Below are 17,957 nucleotides of genomic sequence, written 5' to 3' on the forward strand. Positions count from 1 at the left end.
AAACTGTTTTAATGTTAAAAAAAATATGTCGTGAAATCAATTTATATGTCTAAAAAAGATAAAAGAAAAGTTTAATATGTATTTGATTTACAAAATAAAAAACCTTTTGAAACTGGGCCTCAGATTTGTTTTGTGGCTAATAGGAGATCAGCCGTCTATGCGTGTCAGACGCCGTTGAATTTATATATCTTACTAATTGTACACTACTAAGTAATTATCACTCGCCGTTTTTAATGTGGAGCACCGCACTTAATAAAATGGATACATTCACTAACAAATAAAATGTATGTATAGTCTCGGTTCAGACTGGTGCAGACAAAATGTGCCCAGCCAAAAAGGTTTGCCATCTCTGACATTTCAAAAAATGACAGCTGTCAGAATTCTACGGAATGAACGATCGGAGTACAGCCCATATACTAGTGGCGAGCCTGCCCGATAGCTTTGAGAAAATCTCACCACCTTTAACCTTAGATCCTACCCACAGATCTCCGTCTGTTACCTGGTATCTCGGTTCTTATTATCCCGTACTTATTTATATATTCACAATTTATGTGTCTTTGAACTGAAAACATAAAAATGTATATTTGTCAATACAGGGTCAGACGGCCACCCTCGACACGCATTCCGGTCGCACTGGGAACATCGACGGCAATATTACCGAGCCGTTTAATGTGGAAATTGATCCCATTATGATCCAGTTACAAATAGAGACCAGTGAACCTACGATGGCTCAGAGAAATGCGGCCAATCCCCCGCCCGACGTAGATATGGAAGATTTGAACGCCGATGAACTGATGGCGCAGGACGCGACCTACGCCACCTCACAAGAATACCTCAGGAGTCTCGAACAGAGGATGCTAAGTATGTATGCAATGGTGTTTGTGTGTTTTTACTCGGCCTATGTATAACACTTAGCTTTTCTATCTAACGGAATTTGCTTTGCTTTTATTTAGAAATTAAGAAATCGTAATAGTCGTAGAATAGTGACGGATCTGACTAATAGTAAACTTTACAGGGCAGCCATTTCAAAATAATATAATCATGTTTGTTGTCATAACTTTTTTAATTCATATTCAGTTATTATGAAAATTGGCATACAAGCAAACAATAATATTTTGAAACAAAATAAAGATAATAAAATTAAATTACACAGTTTTCTAAAAAAATCAATGAGTGTCTATCAAATCCGTCACTTTTTTACCGACTGATTAATTTGAAATTTAAAACACATGGATTTTTTTTTATGTATCCGTAATCAATTTAGTATACAAATATGATTAAAAGTGGATTTTCGATTTTTTCAATTCCGACATTGTTCTACGATCATGACGAATTGTTTCCTCACATTTAAATTTATTCACTCATTTTGAATTGTAAAATAATCATTATTACTAGAACTCCCTGGAAAATTCAACGGTCGAAATAAATTAACATGAATTAATATTATTATAAAACATTTTCTATTTTCCCGGCCTTAATAGTGCGGCAGTAATGATATAGAAAATGTAGGGTACGGTACGGTTTTGTTGTAGATATTGAACAACATGTTGAACAGGCGACTAGGGAGTTCGAAAATCTTTATAATTTTGACGCAGATTTTCCATGTATACCCTTACCATCTATGAATCCTAGCATTCGAATTCGACGAGATTTAGGGTACCCGAATAACCCCGATGCTCGACATCAACATTCTGGTAAGAAGTATTGGGTTTTAAAATGGGGCGCGCAGGGGCAATATTTTTCAATTGCTTGTAGTCGTGTATAACATTGCATGTCGTAGTTTGTACGTAGACAATATTTAATTAGCGTATGTAAAATGACCGAGGTTTGTTTTACTAACGCTGGGGTATAAATAGGCGTAATTATGACTTTTAGATTTTATAGAGGCTGGGGATTTCGTGTGATTATGTCATGGATGGAATTATTTAGATATTTATTTTATTTTTATTACTTGTTGTTGTATCTGTTGGCTAATGTCATATCAATAATAAATGATGATTTAAATATCTATGGTCGTAAACACAAGGACTGGACACATCCTTAATTTATGTTAATTTTCTTCTATACTCTGATTTTTCATTTCGTAGAATTCTGACATTTCATTAGTGTTGCTACTAAAAAAGTTCTCCACCGAAAAAGGGACAAATTTGACCCATTTGAGGGCACTAAAATGAAATGCTACGATACATTCACTAACAAATAAAATGTATGTATAGAGTTAGATTTTTAGACTCGTATTGAAATTGAAAAATGTGCCCGGCCAAAAAGGTTTGTAATCTCTGACATGTCAAAAAATTATAGCTGTCAGAATTCTACGGAATTAAAAAACCGGGTATATAGTACTTTAGTTATTATTTCTATTGTGATGTCTCTTCAATTACTGAACAACCCAAATATCTTGTTCAATACCAATATAAAACATTACTTCACTGGTTCGACCCCCGTCTGCTCTCGGATGTATGGGTTGGCGTTTATTAGCAATATTTTTTCATTATAGTCTTGGTTTACGGACTTTGACCATGATATTGATGGTGCGGACAAGCTCTAACAATGTAAACAAAAAACATAACAACGTTTATTTATAAATTATAAAATTAAATATGTATTGTAATTATACGGGGAGTGTTCAATAAATACTGGTAATGTGATTTGTCTCCTAGAAAAGAAAAATAAATAGAAATCGAGTCAGATATTAATAATAAATCAATTCTCTTTTGTTTTTTTTTTAATAGAAGTCATTTGTTTACGTCGTATCGGAATGGTTTCTTAAAATGAGTAAAATTTAAGTTCGCGCTCTAATAAAATAATTCTGCCTGTGTTTTCACATCGGTAGTGACTGAACAAAATATTTAAATTGTTGAAAAAATTGTCTAAAACAAATGGTGATTGTCAAAAAAAATAACAGGAGAAATTAAGATTTCTATAAGAAGTATCCAAAATACCTTGCCATTAGAAAAAATATAATACAAATACTTAGTATCTAATCTAATATATAAAATTCTCGTGTCGCGGTGTTTGTGGTTAAACTCCTCCGAAACGGCTTGACCGATTCTCTTGAAATTTTGTGTGCATATTGGGTATGTCTGAGAATCGGACATCATCTATTTTTCATCCCCCTAAATGTTAAGGGTAGTCCACCCCTATTTTTTTTTTTATTTTTAGATACATTTTTATTTTTTTATTTTGTTATGATAAAGCATTAAAAAATACATACAACCCCTAATTAACACCCCTCTACGATCAACCCCTATTTTTTTATTATAAATGATATACATGGCAAAACGACGTTTGCCGGATCAGCTAGTCTTAATATAAATAACTTTTATTGAAAGATAATTGCATAGTACACATTGTCACTTTTTATTGATCACCGAACGGTTATTATATTAATTAGTTATAATTGTGAAAGCATTAACAAAAAATTATTTATTAACAGTGTTGTAGTAAATTAACTGGCGTTTTTTTATTATGATTTTATTTTAAATGTATTGGGGAAGGGGTTGGCCTAATCGCTTGAGCGTACAAACCTAAGATTCGAATCGCGGCTGTGAATCAATGTATTTTTCTTTCTATTTCGTTCGTACGGTGTAGAAAATATCCAGACCCAAAACCCTACGCACAGATGACCGATCGCCTCCTTGCCTATTAATATTCTGAACCGTCCAGTGTGTTACAGAAATGCTTAAATATATTTTTAAGCATTTCTTTTTTTTATAGTTTTGATTTGAAATAGTGTAATTACTTAACACAATGGTGGTTAAAATTTGTGAATGTTGTGGGACTTTTGAAAGTCGATTTTTTTAAATACTTGACAGTTAAATTACATGCAGTACATGGAGTATTTATTTACAGGCGCTATGCAACCAGGTTTGAGGAACAATGCAGCTGCGCTGGACTTCGGAATGGAGCTGGATGATTCGCCATTAGGCAGTGGTAATTTGCAGGACTTTCTTGGGCACCCACCAAATTTGACAGGAATAGTACAAAACGGTAAGTTCAATTTGTTTTTAGTGGCATTAGTGGGTTTGTACCAATATTATCACCTTAAAATTTAATTTCACTCTTTGTATGTATTTATTTGTCTATTGTCATGTGTTTACAGAATTTAAAAAACATGCTTTATGAATAATTTTATTATGAATCATTTATTTTATTTTAAAAAGCTTGCCAACGCACTGCACACTGATATATTGGTACAAAATAAAATAAAATATTTAATGTGACAAGCACTAGCAAATACACGATGACATAAAAAAAATATTCATATCAAAGTATGAAGTGAACAGAATATACATGTCGCAGTAAAGTAGTTAAATTCCGTGTTTTGTTTTATTGTAATTATTATTCAGGAAAATATAAACAACAATATATATAGGAAAATATATAAATATATTTTTTTTTTCCAATCAAATATCTTGGTCACGTCTTGCGTCTTGTTTGCAGGAACGTTTAGGTAACTCGTTAAACGTTCCGTTCACTCATTTGTCAGACGGAACTTGAAGCGGAAGCTGAAACGGAAGCGACTTGATTGAATATCGATCTTTAATTAACCGTCTAGAGATTCAATTAACTCTCTGAATAACCTACTTTACTGCGACATATATATTGCATATAACATCTACTGAATTAACGGATGAAAAGGTAGTATTATAAGCCTATTAATTTGTAGACAATTGGTTTTTCCCTTCCTATTCTGTGGTAAAATTGTTCACAATGTTTTTTGTCATTGTCAGTATATAACACACTTAACTAGTGATTAAGCTAAGCGATGTTGTAGTACGGTGACGTGTGTTCGATCCTAGTCAAGCCTAATTATATCTGTAATGTGTTATCGGTTAGGCGAATTCTACGGCAATTCCTTTGTTGGTTTAGTTTAAATTCTAACGGCCCTTAGCCGAGTCAAGACTTATGACACCCGTATTTCAGTACAGTGGTACCTCGACATACGAGTTTATCTCGGTACGTATCCATGCTCGAATCTCAAAGCAATTTTCCTTTAATTGAAATGCCATGAATTGCCATTAATGTCGTTCTAGCACCTAAATACATTCTCAATATCATATGTTTTCACACTTTGATTTAATTAGACATTATCTTCGGACCCATGGTTATAAAATTAATGTGATAATGTTTTGTAAATGAACAACAAATGCTTCGAAAATGATGGACACAATCAAATCTAGATCTAGTCTGAGGAAGAAACTATTAGTGTAGTGTGTTGTGTGCGATTCTTCGTATCTCAAAACACTCGTATATTAGGGCACTCGTACATCGAGGCACCACTGTATTTGACATGAGATAGTCATACTTAGCCTTCTTACCATACACAGTCATAGTGACTGGATGTAGTTAAGAATAAGAATGATGAGATCAACCTTGTTTTCATTGTTCGATCTAATATGGAAACAAAACAGTGGGCTGTTGCTATGGTGGTTATAAATGAAAAATTATACAACTAGATGAAATATTTCTTTAATGTTTGATGGCGGATGTGTGGATGGGGATGGTTGGATAACTACTAAGTATTCATTATTATAACACATTGGCACTTTACTCATCACAATTCTGTTTTTAGTTTTTTTTTTTTCCTTATTATGGTGGCCTGGAAGAGATCGCTTGTTAGCGATATGGCCGCCCGTTGCTTCCCTTATATTTTTATGTATTATATTATTTGTTTTTTTATTAGTGTAATGAATTCTAAATAAATAAATATAAAGTTTTCAGTAATATTTCATACAACATTACCTAATGTTACTGCAAATATTCTAAAACATACAGTCGATAATTTTTTACTTGAAAAATACTCGATAAATTGAATAAAATCAATGTTAATTGGACCCCTCGATAGTTAGAAGATATATTGCTTGACAACATGCGATAATTTGAAGTGTTTATCATCCATTGAAATTTGTGAATTTTATTTTTAGTTGTTAATACTCAAAAATAATATAGAAATAGAAAATCACGAATTTTCATCAAACTATTATTAACTTGCGAGTTTAAAATTATCGAGACTCGACTGTTTTTTAATAGTTTTGAGTCAGTCCAGTTTAAATTTTGTGAAGATAGGTAGGTACTAAGTAAAGAAATATCTTGTAAATATATCAAGATAAATAAAATATATTTACAATACAATTCTATTTACAGCGCAATCGCCTATGATTGGTAGTGTGCCATCGGATTTAATCCAGCAAATCCTATCTTCTGTTATAAGAAACGAAGTAACAGGTGCCAACTGGCCTAATACCGATCAGAATGCGACCGAGCCGGGTTCTAGACCAGAAAATGTTCAGCCGCCAAGACGGCCAGCTGCAGGTTTTATTTTAGACATTTTTTAATTAATAATAAAAAAAAATAGTTTTTTTATTTACTATATACTTTACACTTTACTTACATTATTATTATTACATTATTTTTCTTTTTTTGCGTCTGAGGCGCAAACTAACTGCTGCTGTCAGAATGACCAGCGCAACCTCAACACACACACATTACACACTTAAAATGTACCTTAATCCTTTTTCTTCATAATTTTTTGTTATTTTTCTTTTGATTTTTATTTTGTCTGTTAATAATAAAAGTTATGTCTGTCATATTTTCCAATACCGCCTTAATATTGCAAGAAATGCATTTTTTTAAAACAACTGAAACTAAATACATTTAACAAGTACAAAACATTAGACTATAGATTTAATAAGTTAACATTGTGCCGATTATATGCAGGCTACGCACTCGAGAGACTTATGTTATTTGACATCAGATGGTTGTTTAAAAATTTTAGATTCACCTGATTCACCAAGGCGCATTTCGATTTCAAACATCGTCTATGATCAGGCGACGCCATGTGAGAGCAGACACACCCGCCGTGCCCTGCATTTGAGAAGGTAAGTGTTCTATACTCTATTATCTAAAAAAACTATATCTGTATAGTGATGTGCTATACTCTATTATCTAAAAAAACTATATCTGTATAGTGATGTGCTATACTCTATTATCTAAAAAAACTATATCTGTATAGTGATGTGCTATACTCTATTATCTAAAAAAACTATATCTGTATAGTGATGTGCTATACTCTATTATCTAAAAAAACTATATCTGTATAGTGATGTGCTATACTCTATTATCTAAAAAAACTATATCTGTATAGTGATGTGCTATACTCTATTATCTAAAAAAACTATATCTGTATAGTGATGTGCTATACTTTATTATCTAAAAAAACTATATCTGTATAGTGATGTGCTATACTCTATTATCTAAAAAAACTATATCTGTATAGTGATGTGCTATACTCTATTATCTAAAAAAACTATATCTGTATAGTGATGTGCTATACTCTATTATCTAAAAAAACTATATCTGTATAGTGATGTGCTATACTCTATTATCTAAAAAAACTATATCTGTATAGTGATGTGCTATACTCTATTATCTAAAAAAACTATATCTGTATAGTGATGTGCTATACTCTATTATCTAAAAAAACTATATCTGTATAGTGATGTGCTATACTCTATTATCTAAAAAAACTATATCTGTATAGTGATGTGCTATACTCTATTATCTAAAAAAACTATATCTGTATAGTGATGTGCTATACTTTATTATCTAAAAAAACTATATCTGTATAGTGATGTGCTATACTCTATTATCTAAAAAAACTATATCTGTATAGTGATGTGCTATACTCTATTATCTAAAAAAACTATATCTGTATAGTGATGTGCTATACTCTATTATCTAAAAAAACTATATCTGTATAGTGATGTGCTATACTCTATTATCTAAAAAAACTATATCTGTATAGTGATGTGCTATACTCTATTATCTAAAAAAACTATATCTGTATAGTGATGTGCTATACTCTATTATCTAAAAAAACTATATCTGTATAGTGATGTGCTATACTCTATTATCTAAAAAAACTATATCTGTACAGTGATGTGCTATACTCTATTATCTATAGAGACTAGGAATATAGTTGTAGCTTGTCAAAATATAATCAAAATCGATCCAGCCATTTCGTACTTTCAATACACGCATAATTTCTTTTTAATTGGTTATTATTTGTCTTTTTTCAAGTGGGATCAATCCAGCCGAATTCCCTATGCAGCATAATGATGCGGCGTCTACCCGGACCTTTGTGAGTTGCCTGCCTATTTACTAGATTTCATTCGTTTATTGAGCCTGGTATACCGGGTTCGATTCCATATAAATAATAGGTTTATATCGTTTGTGTCTTGTTTCCTGTGTCATTTGTAATTTTCTTAATAACGTGTCTATGGAAAGATAAATTATGTAAAATAATGTCTAGCAAGTAGGGAAAGATAGCTCCCATTTGTTGTTGTTTAGTTTTAAATAAATGCTTGTTATGTGATGGTACTGTTCTAATAACCTAAAAGGAGGTTTCGGCCCATAGGCTCAATGGCTAAAAATGCCTATATATCTTTAGATTTATAAGCTAAAAACTTATCATCTTTTTCATGGTGTATGACTTAATCATTCTCCTATTTATTTGTTACCTTAGCCCCAGGAAAATGGAAGGAAAAACTTTAAGAAATTAATTGGATACAATTTTTTTACAGTTCACTGTTCAGTCCCTGTATGACAGGTTTGACAGGAACCCAAGGTCGTCAGATAATTTGGTGACAGCATACTTCTTGCTTTTGGTGAGTTAATATTTTAGATTTTTAACTAGAACTAAATATTTCTTGACTATAATACGATATAAGATTTTTTTACAGATTAGACAATCTAATAGTTGCAGTGTATACGCGTTTTATTTATATTTTCAAGGTCTTAGACCAATAAAACAATGTTAATTTCGTTTATTAAAACCTAAACATAACAATCAAATATGTAGTATTTTTCATTACATGTAATAATAAAAATCATTAAACATTAAAATATCCTTGTGGCAGTGTGCCTTTATCATTTTTTTATGTTGCTTAGCCTTAAGCTATTTATTAGCCGCGGTAACTACCTGTTTATGAACTTTATAAAGTCAAAAACATACAATAAATTTAACTTTTAAGTCACTAGGAAAAGTCTCTGAAAGCACTATAAATAAATAAATCTGTGGCGCTAGAACCTTTTTAGGTCTAGGCCTCAGATATCTCTATGTTTCATGATTGTCAATCTAACAGGCAAGTAGGTGAACAGGCTCCTGTTCCTGACCCATGCCGTTAACTTTTGGAGTCTTAAGGTAACATTTCCTTTCGATAGAAAGAATGTGACTTGGTGTACAGCTGGGGATCGAACCTACGATCTCAGGGACGAGAGTCGCAGAAGCTAATACGGGTTGCAGACCAAGAGCTAAGCTAAGTTAGTTTAGCTTAGCTCGCGTAGCTGACGCAGTTTTCCATACTTGTGTGCAGACCGCAAACTATGCGAACTAAGCTATGTGAGCTAACTAAAATATGCAAAGCTAAGTTAGTTGTGTATGCCGATGCGCAGCTACACGAGCTAAGCTAAGCCCCTCCCGCTACCCCACACACCCTTTGCACATCCTTCGCTACACTGACTGAGCTTTGGCTTAGCTTTTGGTGTGCACGTTATTTATTTCTAGCTTAGCTTAGCCTAGCTTGCTTGGCATAGCTTAGTTTAGCCTTGGCATAGCTTAGTTTTCGGTCTGCAACCGGCTTAATAGGCCAACACTGCTGCTGGAAGCACTATACAAAATAAATTATTTCAGAGAGAAGCCGTGGTACCGAGCTCTTTCCGCTACCTCAGCACCCACGAGGTTCTACAAGTTGGGGATGTAGTGGTCACCTACTTTAGAGGCCTGTTGCAAAGCGTACCCTACGAGGAATCCGTTGATAGAGTGACGGACATCATCATGTCCAAACATACCCAATTTTTTAGACGCATTGTAAGTGATTTTTTATTTCTTTTCAAATAATAATCTTTTCTCTACTCAACTTCACAATTTTACAATTTTTTTATTAATTTGCACAAAAAACCATTTAACTTTCAAGTTTAAATTTTATTTAATTTACTAATAAGGATATTTAATGTAAGAAAGTGTCCAATAACACTACTTACAGTCTCTGTATAGCTTTTAATATAAGGTGAGACGTAAAAACTTAACAACACTACAGATCCCTAAGCCCTACAGTACTTGAACGCTCCCTAAGACAGAGCAATATTCAAATTTGATTTATTGTTATAAAACATTTCAAATACTACTAACAACTATTCACACATACATAGTAACTTTTTAGTACTATTAATCCTAGACTATAAACTCTCAAGCGAAATTTGAGAAATATCACTGCATAAATTGACGATTATTTAAATTATCCTAATCCTTGGCATTGTTTTGCTCCAGTTTAAACAATTTGTATGACTCAAAACTTAGCGATTAAAAAGAGTGGCGGAGAGTTTCTTGCCAGTTATACATTCACTAACTTTATAATAACACCTCAATCTGTCCAATGCTAAAACGGAAAATATTCTTATTGTGCAACAGTAGTTTATTAATTGTAAGTTTAATGTAGAAATTATTAAATCAAATACCGTTTATATGTATATTTTTTTAGCCCCTCATGGTCTTTGTCTCTTCGAGTATCAATATGACCGCGTCTATACGTGCGGTGTTGTGCCATCACATGCCAGCCATTTTCAATTTGATCTCCATAAGGGACCCGAACGAGTTTTGCAGAAGCATGAGGTCTCTGGTGCCACTGTTTTATCAGGATCTATGTATTGTGCTATTCTATTGCGTTGGAGAATGCACCGTGGCTTTAGAAACGGTGTTCCGTGCTTATTTGGTAAGTTTTACCGATATAAATATATATATGTTAAATTTATTTTAAAATTTTATATATTTTAAAGTAAACTCAAAAAACACCATGTATGCAATGGTTTCACATTCTTAAACACTGTGCCAGGTTGTTGGTACAGGGTGTACGGTAAAATGTACTCTATAAAAATTCATCCAACATGCTTATTTATTTTGAGAATACCTGTTTGAATATAACAAGCCTTAATATAGAAAATCGATATTTTTATCGAAATCAGGACGGGGGTTTCCAAATGCAATGACGTCACCCTACGAATGTGAAACTTTGGTGATGGATTGATTTGTTACCCAGTATTAATTAAATATTTTTACAGATTGATTGCATGCGCACTATGGATGAGACCAATAGAGACTTACTGCTGAATATTGCATTTTATTGTATGTCTGCGGGAGTGTACCGTGCGAGTATGTCCCCGGACGAGCCTCCGCATTTCATCGTTCACCGCGAACGGGTAAACTTTTGATATTAAACCTTTTTAGAATCGTTGTGATTTCAAACCGGATGCAACGGAAAAAGAGACAGACGCATAAATTCGTAGGATTTTATTTGATTAAATTTGAGTGTATTTGATCACAAAGTGCAAAATGTGCAAAAATTTTAATAAGTCAAGTAAGTAGTTCAATTATAAAATACGATGAAATTTATTAATTTTATATAAATATCATTAATGAGAAACTTTTTGAAGTGAAAACTTCTTACTACACTTACTTAAGAAAATTTTAATTTTATTGAATTGATCGATTACAATATAATCGATTTAATAGGATATATACTTTTTATACAATAAAGATGTCGAACGCTGCCGAACGCAGAGGCCGATTGTGCCTCTTTGTCACTCGTTCCGCGCTCTCGCTTGCACTTCAACCCTTAAATGGAACGAGGTAACGCCGCATGCGTCATGTTTTTTCGTGCGTGCAACCGGCTCCATCGAATTATAAGACGTTGTCACGTCAAAAATCTCATGTGTGCAATTCACAAGTGGTAGTGGTCACAAACCTTAAAAAACAAGTTCTTAACAAGTTTTTTATAATTATTCATTAAAAGTTTATTTAATTTGAGGTTTAAACGCTGTGCAATACTTCCCACGTTGAATCTTGTGATTTTTTTTTGTACCACATAGAGCCTTGCTTATGCCGGTAATATTTCCCTAAATGCTTCTTGTTGCAATAGTCAATGTTTACACTCAACTGACTGCTCTTGCCCACTTCCTCCCTGTTCTATAAAAAGAATATGCATAATTAATTCTTAACAGCGAGAACGTGAACGTGACGCTACTTGGTATGGGTCTCCACAACCGTCCACGTCACGGGCGACCGAAAGCAACGTGAACCACACCCGTGACATGTATTCTGGAAATTTGCCAAGAGCCCGCCCAATGTGGACCTCCAGGGTACAAAGTATGAGAATAAGGTAAATGTAACCCGTATTTGCGCGACTACTTTCAACTACAAAGTATTTTCAGGTATATTGGACTTAGGGAACCCTTCAAGTTTTATCAAAATCGGTTCAGTGGATAATCCACTTATTTCTTAAAGCGATCATGTAAATGTTACCAGGAATTGCAGTTAAAATCTTACTTTTGTTGAGAAATAAAATTAAAATAAAAGAGCGCATTCTGAGCTCGGCCCTGGAACGGAAGCTGTTGGAAGGTTTCCATTTAAAATATGGAGTTTAATTTAAATCGAGTTTACATTCCGAGAATTCCGGCTCGTAGGACCTAAATGTACGGTTCCCTGGGCTGGGGGTTGCTGTAAATAATAGATAATATTATTTAATTTAAATAGTATTATCTGCAGAGTGAGCGTTTGATTGGAAATTTTGATAAAATCGACCTCGTCGACGTGTTTAGGTCAGCTGCTACGCTGGATGCAAATAGGCCAACATGGAATTCCAGGTCCGAGATGCCCGAACTGGAATCGGAGTCTCCGGAGCCTCCGGATACCGCAGCATCAGTTTCCAACACGACGTCAGCGTCTGCACCTTTGGAACCAGCTTCCACATCTGCACCAGCTTCTGATCCTTCCGGACCAGTTGCCACGTCTGAACCAGCCTCAGCATCAGTTTCTACTAGTGCACCAAGATCAGCTCCTTCACCACCAGTTTCCACGTCAGCACTAGCTACAGCTCCTTCGGCACCAGCTACAGCTCCTTCAGGTCCAGATTCCACGTCTGCACCAGACTCAGCTTCTTCAGCACCAGTTTCTACGTCAGCGTCAGAGCCAGAACCAACTGCAGGACCTTCAGGACTAGATTCCACGTGTGTGCCAGCTTCAGCTCCCTCAGCATCAGCTTCCACATCAGCGTCAGTAGCCAGGTCTGAATCAGCTTCAACTTCTTCAGCACCCGTTTCCAGGTCTTCATCTGCTTCAGCACCAGTTTCCAGGTCTGCATTAGCTTCAAACTCTTCAGCACCTGTTTCCAGGTCTTCATCAGTTTCAGCACCAGTTTCCAGGTCTGCATCAACTTCAGTTTTCCGAGGTGCTGCTCCGGTGCTACCTATGTCGTTAGTGCAATTTGTGTCTCGCAAGTGAGTATAATCTGAAGTATTTGTTGTCACGGTAAGAAACTTTTATAATAAATGGTTTATTTGACAAGGTAACATAATTTATAAGAAAAAAAATTGATTTCGTCAAGTCTTGTTGGTTCCAGTAGGATTTCCTATTACGGCTTAAAATTTAAGATCGAAAAAAGTAACATTTTTCGAGGATTAAAAAAAAATATACGTTTATGTACTATTTAATTTTGAGAGCTTTGCTTACTTTTGCTGACAAGAAGGGGAGGGAAGGATTAATTGTAAACCTGGTATATACTTTTTTATTTACCCATCAAACTATATAAAATATATTATCTTCACTAGGGTAGGTCTATGATAATTTTTCCTTACAGATTTGAAATAATCATTGTATTTTATTTAAAATCTTTTAACCATTCATTAAAATTGAGAACTTCAACTTGAACTTTTGTGTCTTTCAGCATGCCCGACGACACAGCATCCTTTTCTTTACTGGTAAGTTTTAATTATTTAAAAATGTATTATCACTTATAAATAACCATTTAAATTTCCTTTTTATACCAGTTTTTCAAAATATTTAAATAATAGCTTTTTTATGCGAGTACTAAATTAGATTACACAATACCGTCTTCACCATAAGGGCACACGGGGCCCCGTGCCCAGTGGCCCATTCTCAGGGGGCCCCGAAGGACCAACAATTTCTCACCCACATTTATTCTCAAAACATTTTTGTCGGGCACATACATTTTTCACAAATCAGTAATCTTATCAAGGTCAACAAGGCATATAGTACGCCATTATATCGATTACTGCGCCTATTTCTACTGTACTAATTAATAAGGACTCAAAGAAATCTCGAAAGAAACCGTTATCGTAACCAAAAAACCATCATACTGTATTTAATGATTTATAAATGGTCATACTTAGTTAATTTTTTTATTATAGTTAGCTTTTTTTCCTTTCCAAAAGGGCCCCAAATTCTTGTGTGCCTAATGGCCCCAACCTAGTTTAAGACGGCTCTGATTACATTCCATATTCCACTATGTTTAACAGTAGTCGACCTCCGACGGATTTAAGACCTCCTCCAAATTCTTCCACTTGTCTCTATTCCTCGGACAATTTCCAACCAATCTTCTAGCATTTATGTACGTCGGTCTGTTCTTTTTTATTCAGAACGAATCCAATGTTGACTGGTGGAGTGTAGAGGAAGATCGGCTGTTAGCTATGGATGATACGCGTGACTCTGGCCGTGATTCGCCCTTGAGTGACGCCTACCATGTCGGACATACTCAGCGGAACCAGGAACCAAGTCTACCTTCTGATATCAACTCGTTCGCAGAGTGTAATTAATATTTATATAACATACCTTTAAACCGATTTCATCAAAAAACATAGGCTCTGTAATTTGTCATTTAAAGCATAAGGATTTTTGAAAAAGGCTGATGATGAGTTGATAGTTTGCGAGTTACGGAGGGATTGATTGGATTTGCCAATCATATATGTGGTGGATAAATGAAAAAAAAAACCTATTAAAAAGTGTTTTTTTTAATATATTTTATATTCGAGTTCAATCTACATATTTCTTGATGGTTTTTGAATAGTCCGAATTTTATGTAAATCGGTTTAGTAATTTTGCTAAAATTAAATATGATTTTTTTTTTCATTAAAGAATAATATTTGAAGTCTAGAATTTTTTAAATAGTAATTATAACATGAAATAATCAAAATAAAGTTGGTAGTATGTTCCTTGATGTTTGTTTTTATGTCTAGTTTTGTGCGACCCACGCGATATTAACCTAAACCTAACATCATTTTAGATGTTTCTCTGAATCTCGGCGAGAATATAGAGGTCGATGACCGTCTGCGCAGTATGTTCCTGGCGTTCCTCTCCACCAGAATCGAAGAACGCACTCTGCAGTCGCCAGACTATGATAGAACGCAATTCCTCGCTGTCAGGCTTCTCACTGATAACACTATTTCGCCACAAGACAGAGAAAGGTAAGAAACCATCTAAAATTACTTTGGCTTACTTTAAAATTAACTTAATTTGTTCTTTTTTAATTCCTGATTTATTACAATGTATTAAGTCATTCTTTTTTATATTTCAAAAGGTTTCAAGAGGAATTGCGCAATCGCTACCACTTAGTGCAATCACAGGAAGGAAAAGAAAAGAGATAAGTATGTTTGTCTCTCTCTATCTTTAGTTATATAATATATTGAATTATTATTAATTTATACGTGTGTGTTTAATAGAAATAATCGCCAGGTGCTTGGTCATTTATAAATTATTTCTCTTTCAGATCCGATACCGTCCTAGTTATAATCCGTTTATACGAGACTTAATTCTTCTTTAGAGGCTTTTACAACTATAAAACAATTTCCGTATATAGTGAATGTTATAGTTAATTGTCTCTATCACGGCTTTTTAAATACAGCCGCTGTGCAGGTTTCACACTTAAATGTGCTGTTAAATTAGTATAAGGATAGTTCAGTGTTTGAGGCCAATTTAGGATAGTATTTATGTGAAAAATTGTATCTAAAGATGTATGTGAACGTAAATAAACGGAATTCTTATTTGCCAGCCTAAACACGCGCTAAATATTGGGGAAGGCGCTAGTTAGCATTTAATAGGCAGCATTCTCCATTCCAATTCTTGTAGATGAAATGGTTTTTATCTAAAAACCATTTCATTTCAGCTAATAATTACCAATCCTTTAGATAAAACAATAGATGTTTTAGTATGTGAATTAAATGTTTAATCTTAAAAATTATATTGATGTTTCAAGGTAAGTTTCAATATACACATAAAAACTAAAGAAGACGCTCTGTATATTCACGTGTATTTTTTTTTCAAATGTCTATTTTTTACGTTATCTAGTCTATGAGTTTTCAGCAGTGTGAAAATTATCTCTTTAAATGTGAAATCAAATTACTATTTTTAGAATTATGTTCACATTTCACCAAAGAGCTTAGAGCTTTTTGTCAATCTAATTTGTCTGGTTGAAAAGTTACGGTGACACTCCTTAATGTCAAAGCATACATATCAACTCGGAAAGAGATCGCTCTCTCTACTACACTACCATTATCCCCTGACCACTCCCACGGCACTCCTTGCTTTATTCATATCGTGTACCCAATATCGTTTTCTTAGATTTTTGCTATTTTCTTTTCATCAATCTCACGTATTGTAAACCGGGACATAACCGTGTGCTACACTTAACTGGTCGGTGAGCCGTAAGCGCGGTGTTGCCTAGCCGTAGCCGAGTTGACGTACAGTAGCTGCTGATACGCTTTGCATAATATCCCTTTCCGAGTTGATATGTGTGCTGTGACCTTTATTATGTGACCCATCAACCAATATGTTTTTGTATTATATGGATCTATGTTGCGTTTACGAGTGTAATTAACTTCAATATCGCTCAATATTATAATTATTTAAAATAAAAGTTATGTAATATCTTTATATTGAATAATTATGTTTTTTCAATGAATGTAATAGAAATTATAGATGTTGTATGAAACTTTAGATATATTTAGATAAGAAAAAGCATGTATTAGATCGTCCTTTTAATAAGGTTATCCTTCAGTCGCCTATAAAGACAAATTTATGTTTGAAAATTTGAAACTTGTTTAATGCACGGCCATTTGTGGCACCTTTAATTCTATAGTTTTTCAGTTCAATTTGTTTTTCATGCGTTCCATGTTGTTTTAGTATTAAGTTAGTATAATTTTCACACGCATCTTTAATATTTATAATGGTTTTGTTAATCGGTCCTGTAAACACTGAAAATTAAATAAATGTCATGATAACATGTTTTATTTATTCTCCTGATACATAAAACATTTAGTTATTCTAAAAAGGCTTTTTCTATTCTCTGCGCCGCAACGCCATGCGCCTGTACTTAGGTTTCCAATTTTCTTCTTTCTTGGAGTAATGTAACATAGTTTGTAGCTAAAAAGAAAATATACATATTAGATTTAACATATAACATGCAATTTTAATTAATAAAATAACATACATTGCGGTTATTATGTATCGGGCCCCAACATAGTAGTCTATCAGGCACGCGATCTAGCGGAGATATTAGGCAGGAGGGGAGTGTCAAAGCTCCCTAAATGGGGACTAATTTACTTAAAAAGTTTGATGTCTCCCGCCGGGAAATATCCTCGTGATATTTATGGGTGAGTCGGAGCCCGCTTACTTCATGTACTATTTATCGTAGAGACATATTTGACAATTTTATGGCAGAATATTTCTAGCACGTACATTGCGATTAGGACAAATTTTGTGTAAGTGCTATCTATGAAGATATTACATATAAGCTTTACTTGCAACAGTTTAAACTTCGACGTAGTCACGTTTTACGCTACGAGATGGCGCTGTTTTAATAGTATATAACATCCGTTTTTAATATTAACTTTTTTTCGATTACAAATGATTTATTAATAATTTTAATATTATTATAACACGATGCTATACTAAATGTTAAGACGATATTACAGATAAAAAAAATATCATTTAAGAGAGCTTAAATGGACCCAACAAAACAAAACTAAACTTATAGAAATGTATCTTCTCTACAAGAGAAGGGATCTCTCCATACATTTCTTAGTTAGAAAACAGATTAGACAGCATTTTC

At 33.7% G+C, this 17,957-nt stretch overlaps 1 protein-coding gene across 7 annotated transcripts in view; it reads left to right on the forward strand.

The window, feature by feature from the left end:
* The window catches only part of LOC125062536, a 47,067-nt gene extending 29,943 nt beyond the window's left edge, over positions 1-17,124 (forward strand). For 2 of the 7 annotated variants that reach the window (XM_047668535.1, XM_047668534.1), the window contains exons 9-25: positions 597-861; positions 1,533-1,694; positions 3,853-3,990; positions 6,148-6,315; positions 6,779-6,881; positions 8,083-8,143; positions 8,586-8,669; positions 9,695-9,871; positions 10,542-10,772; positions 11,119-11,256; positions 12,058-12,215; positions 12,655-13,332; positions 13,779-13,812; positions 14,491-14,659; positions 15,135-15,315; positions 15,429-15,495; positions 15,618-17,124. In XM_047668535.1, coding sequence (XP_047524491.1) covers positions 597-861; positions 1,533-1,694; positions 3,853-3,990; positions 6,148-6,315; positions 6,779-6,881; positions 8,083-8,143; positions 8,586-8,669; positions 9,695-9,871; positions 10,542-10,772; positions 11,119-11,256; positions 12,058-12,215; positions 12,655-13,332; positions 13,779-13,812; positions 14,491-14,659; positions 15,135-15,315; positions 15,429-15,495 — 2,814 coding nt within the window. In that variant the 3' untranslated portion in view covers positions 15,618-17,124. The remainder of the gene's footprint in view (positions 1-596; positions 862-1,532; positions 1,695-3,852; positions 3,991-6,147; positions 6,316-6,778; positions 6,882-8,082; positions 8,144-8,585; positions 8,670-9,694; positions 9,872-10,541; positions 10,773-11,118; positions 11,257-12,057; positions 12,216-12,654; positions 13,333-13,778; positions 13,813-14,490; positions 14,660-15,134; positions 15,316-15,428; positions 15,496-15,617) is intronic. The other 5 variants (XM_047668540.1, XM_047668539.1, XM_047668536.1 and 2 more) reach the window with 5 other exon arrangements.
* The last annotated feature ends 833 nt before the right edge of the window (positions 17,125-17,957 follow it).

This window comes from Pieris napi, chromosome Z, assembly GCF_905475465.1.
Source record: "Pieris napi chromosome Z, ilPieNapi1.2, whole genome shotgun sequence".
Classification (NCBI taxonomy): Eukaryota; Metazoa; Arthropoda; class Insecta; order Lepidoptera; family Pieridae; genus Pieris; species Pieris napi.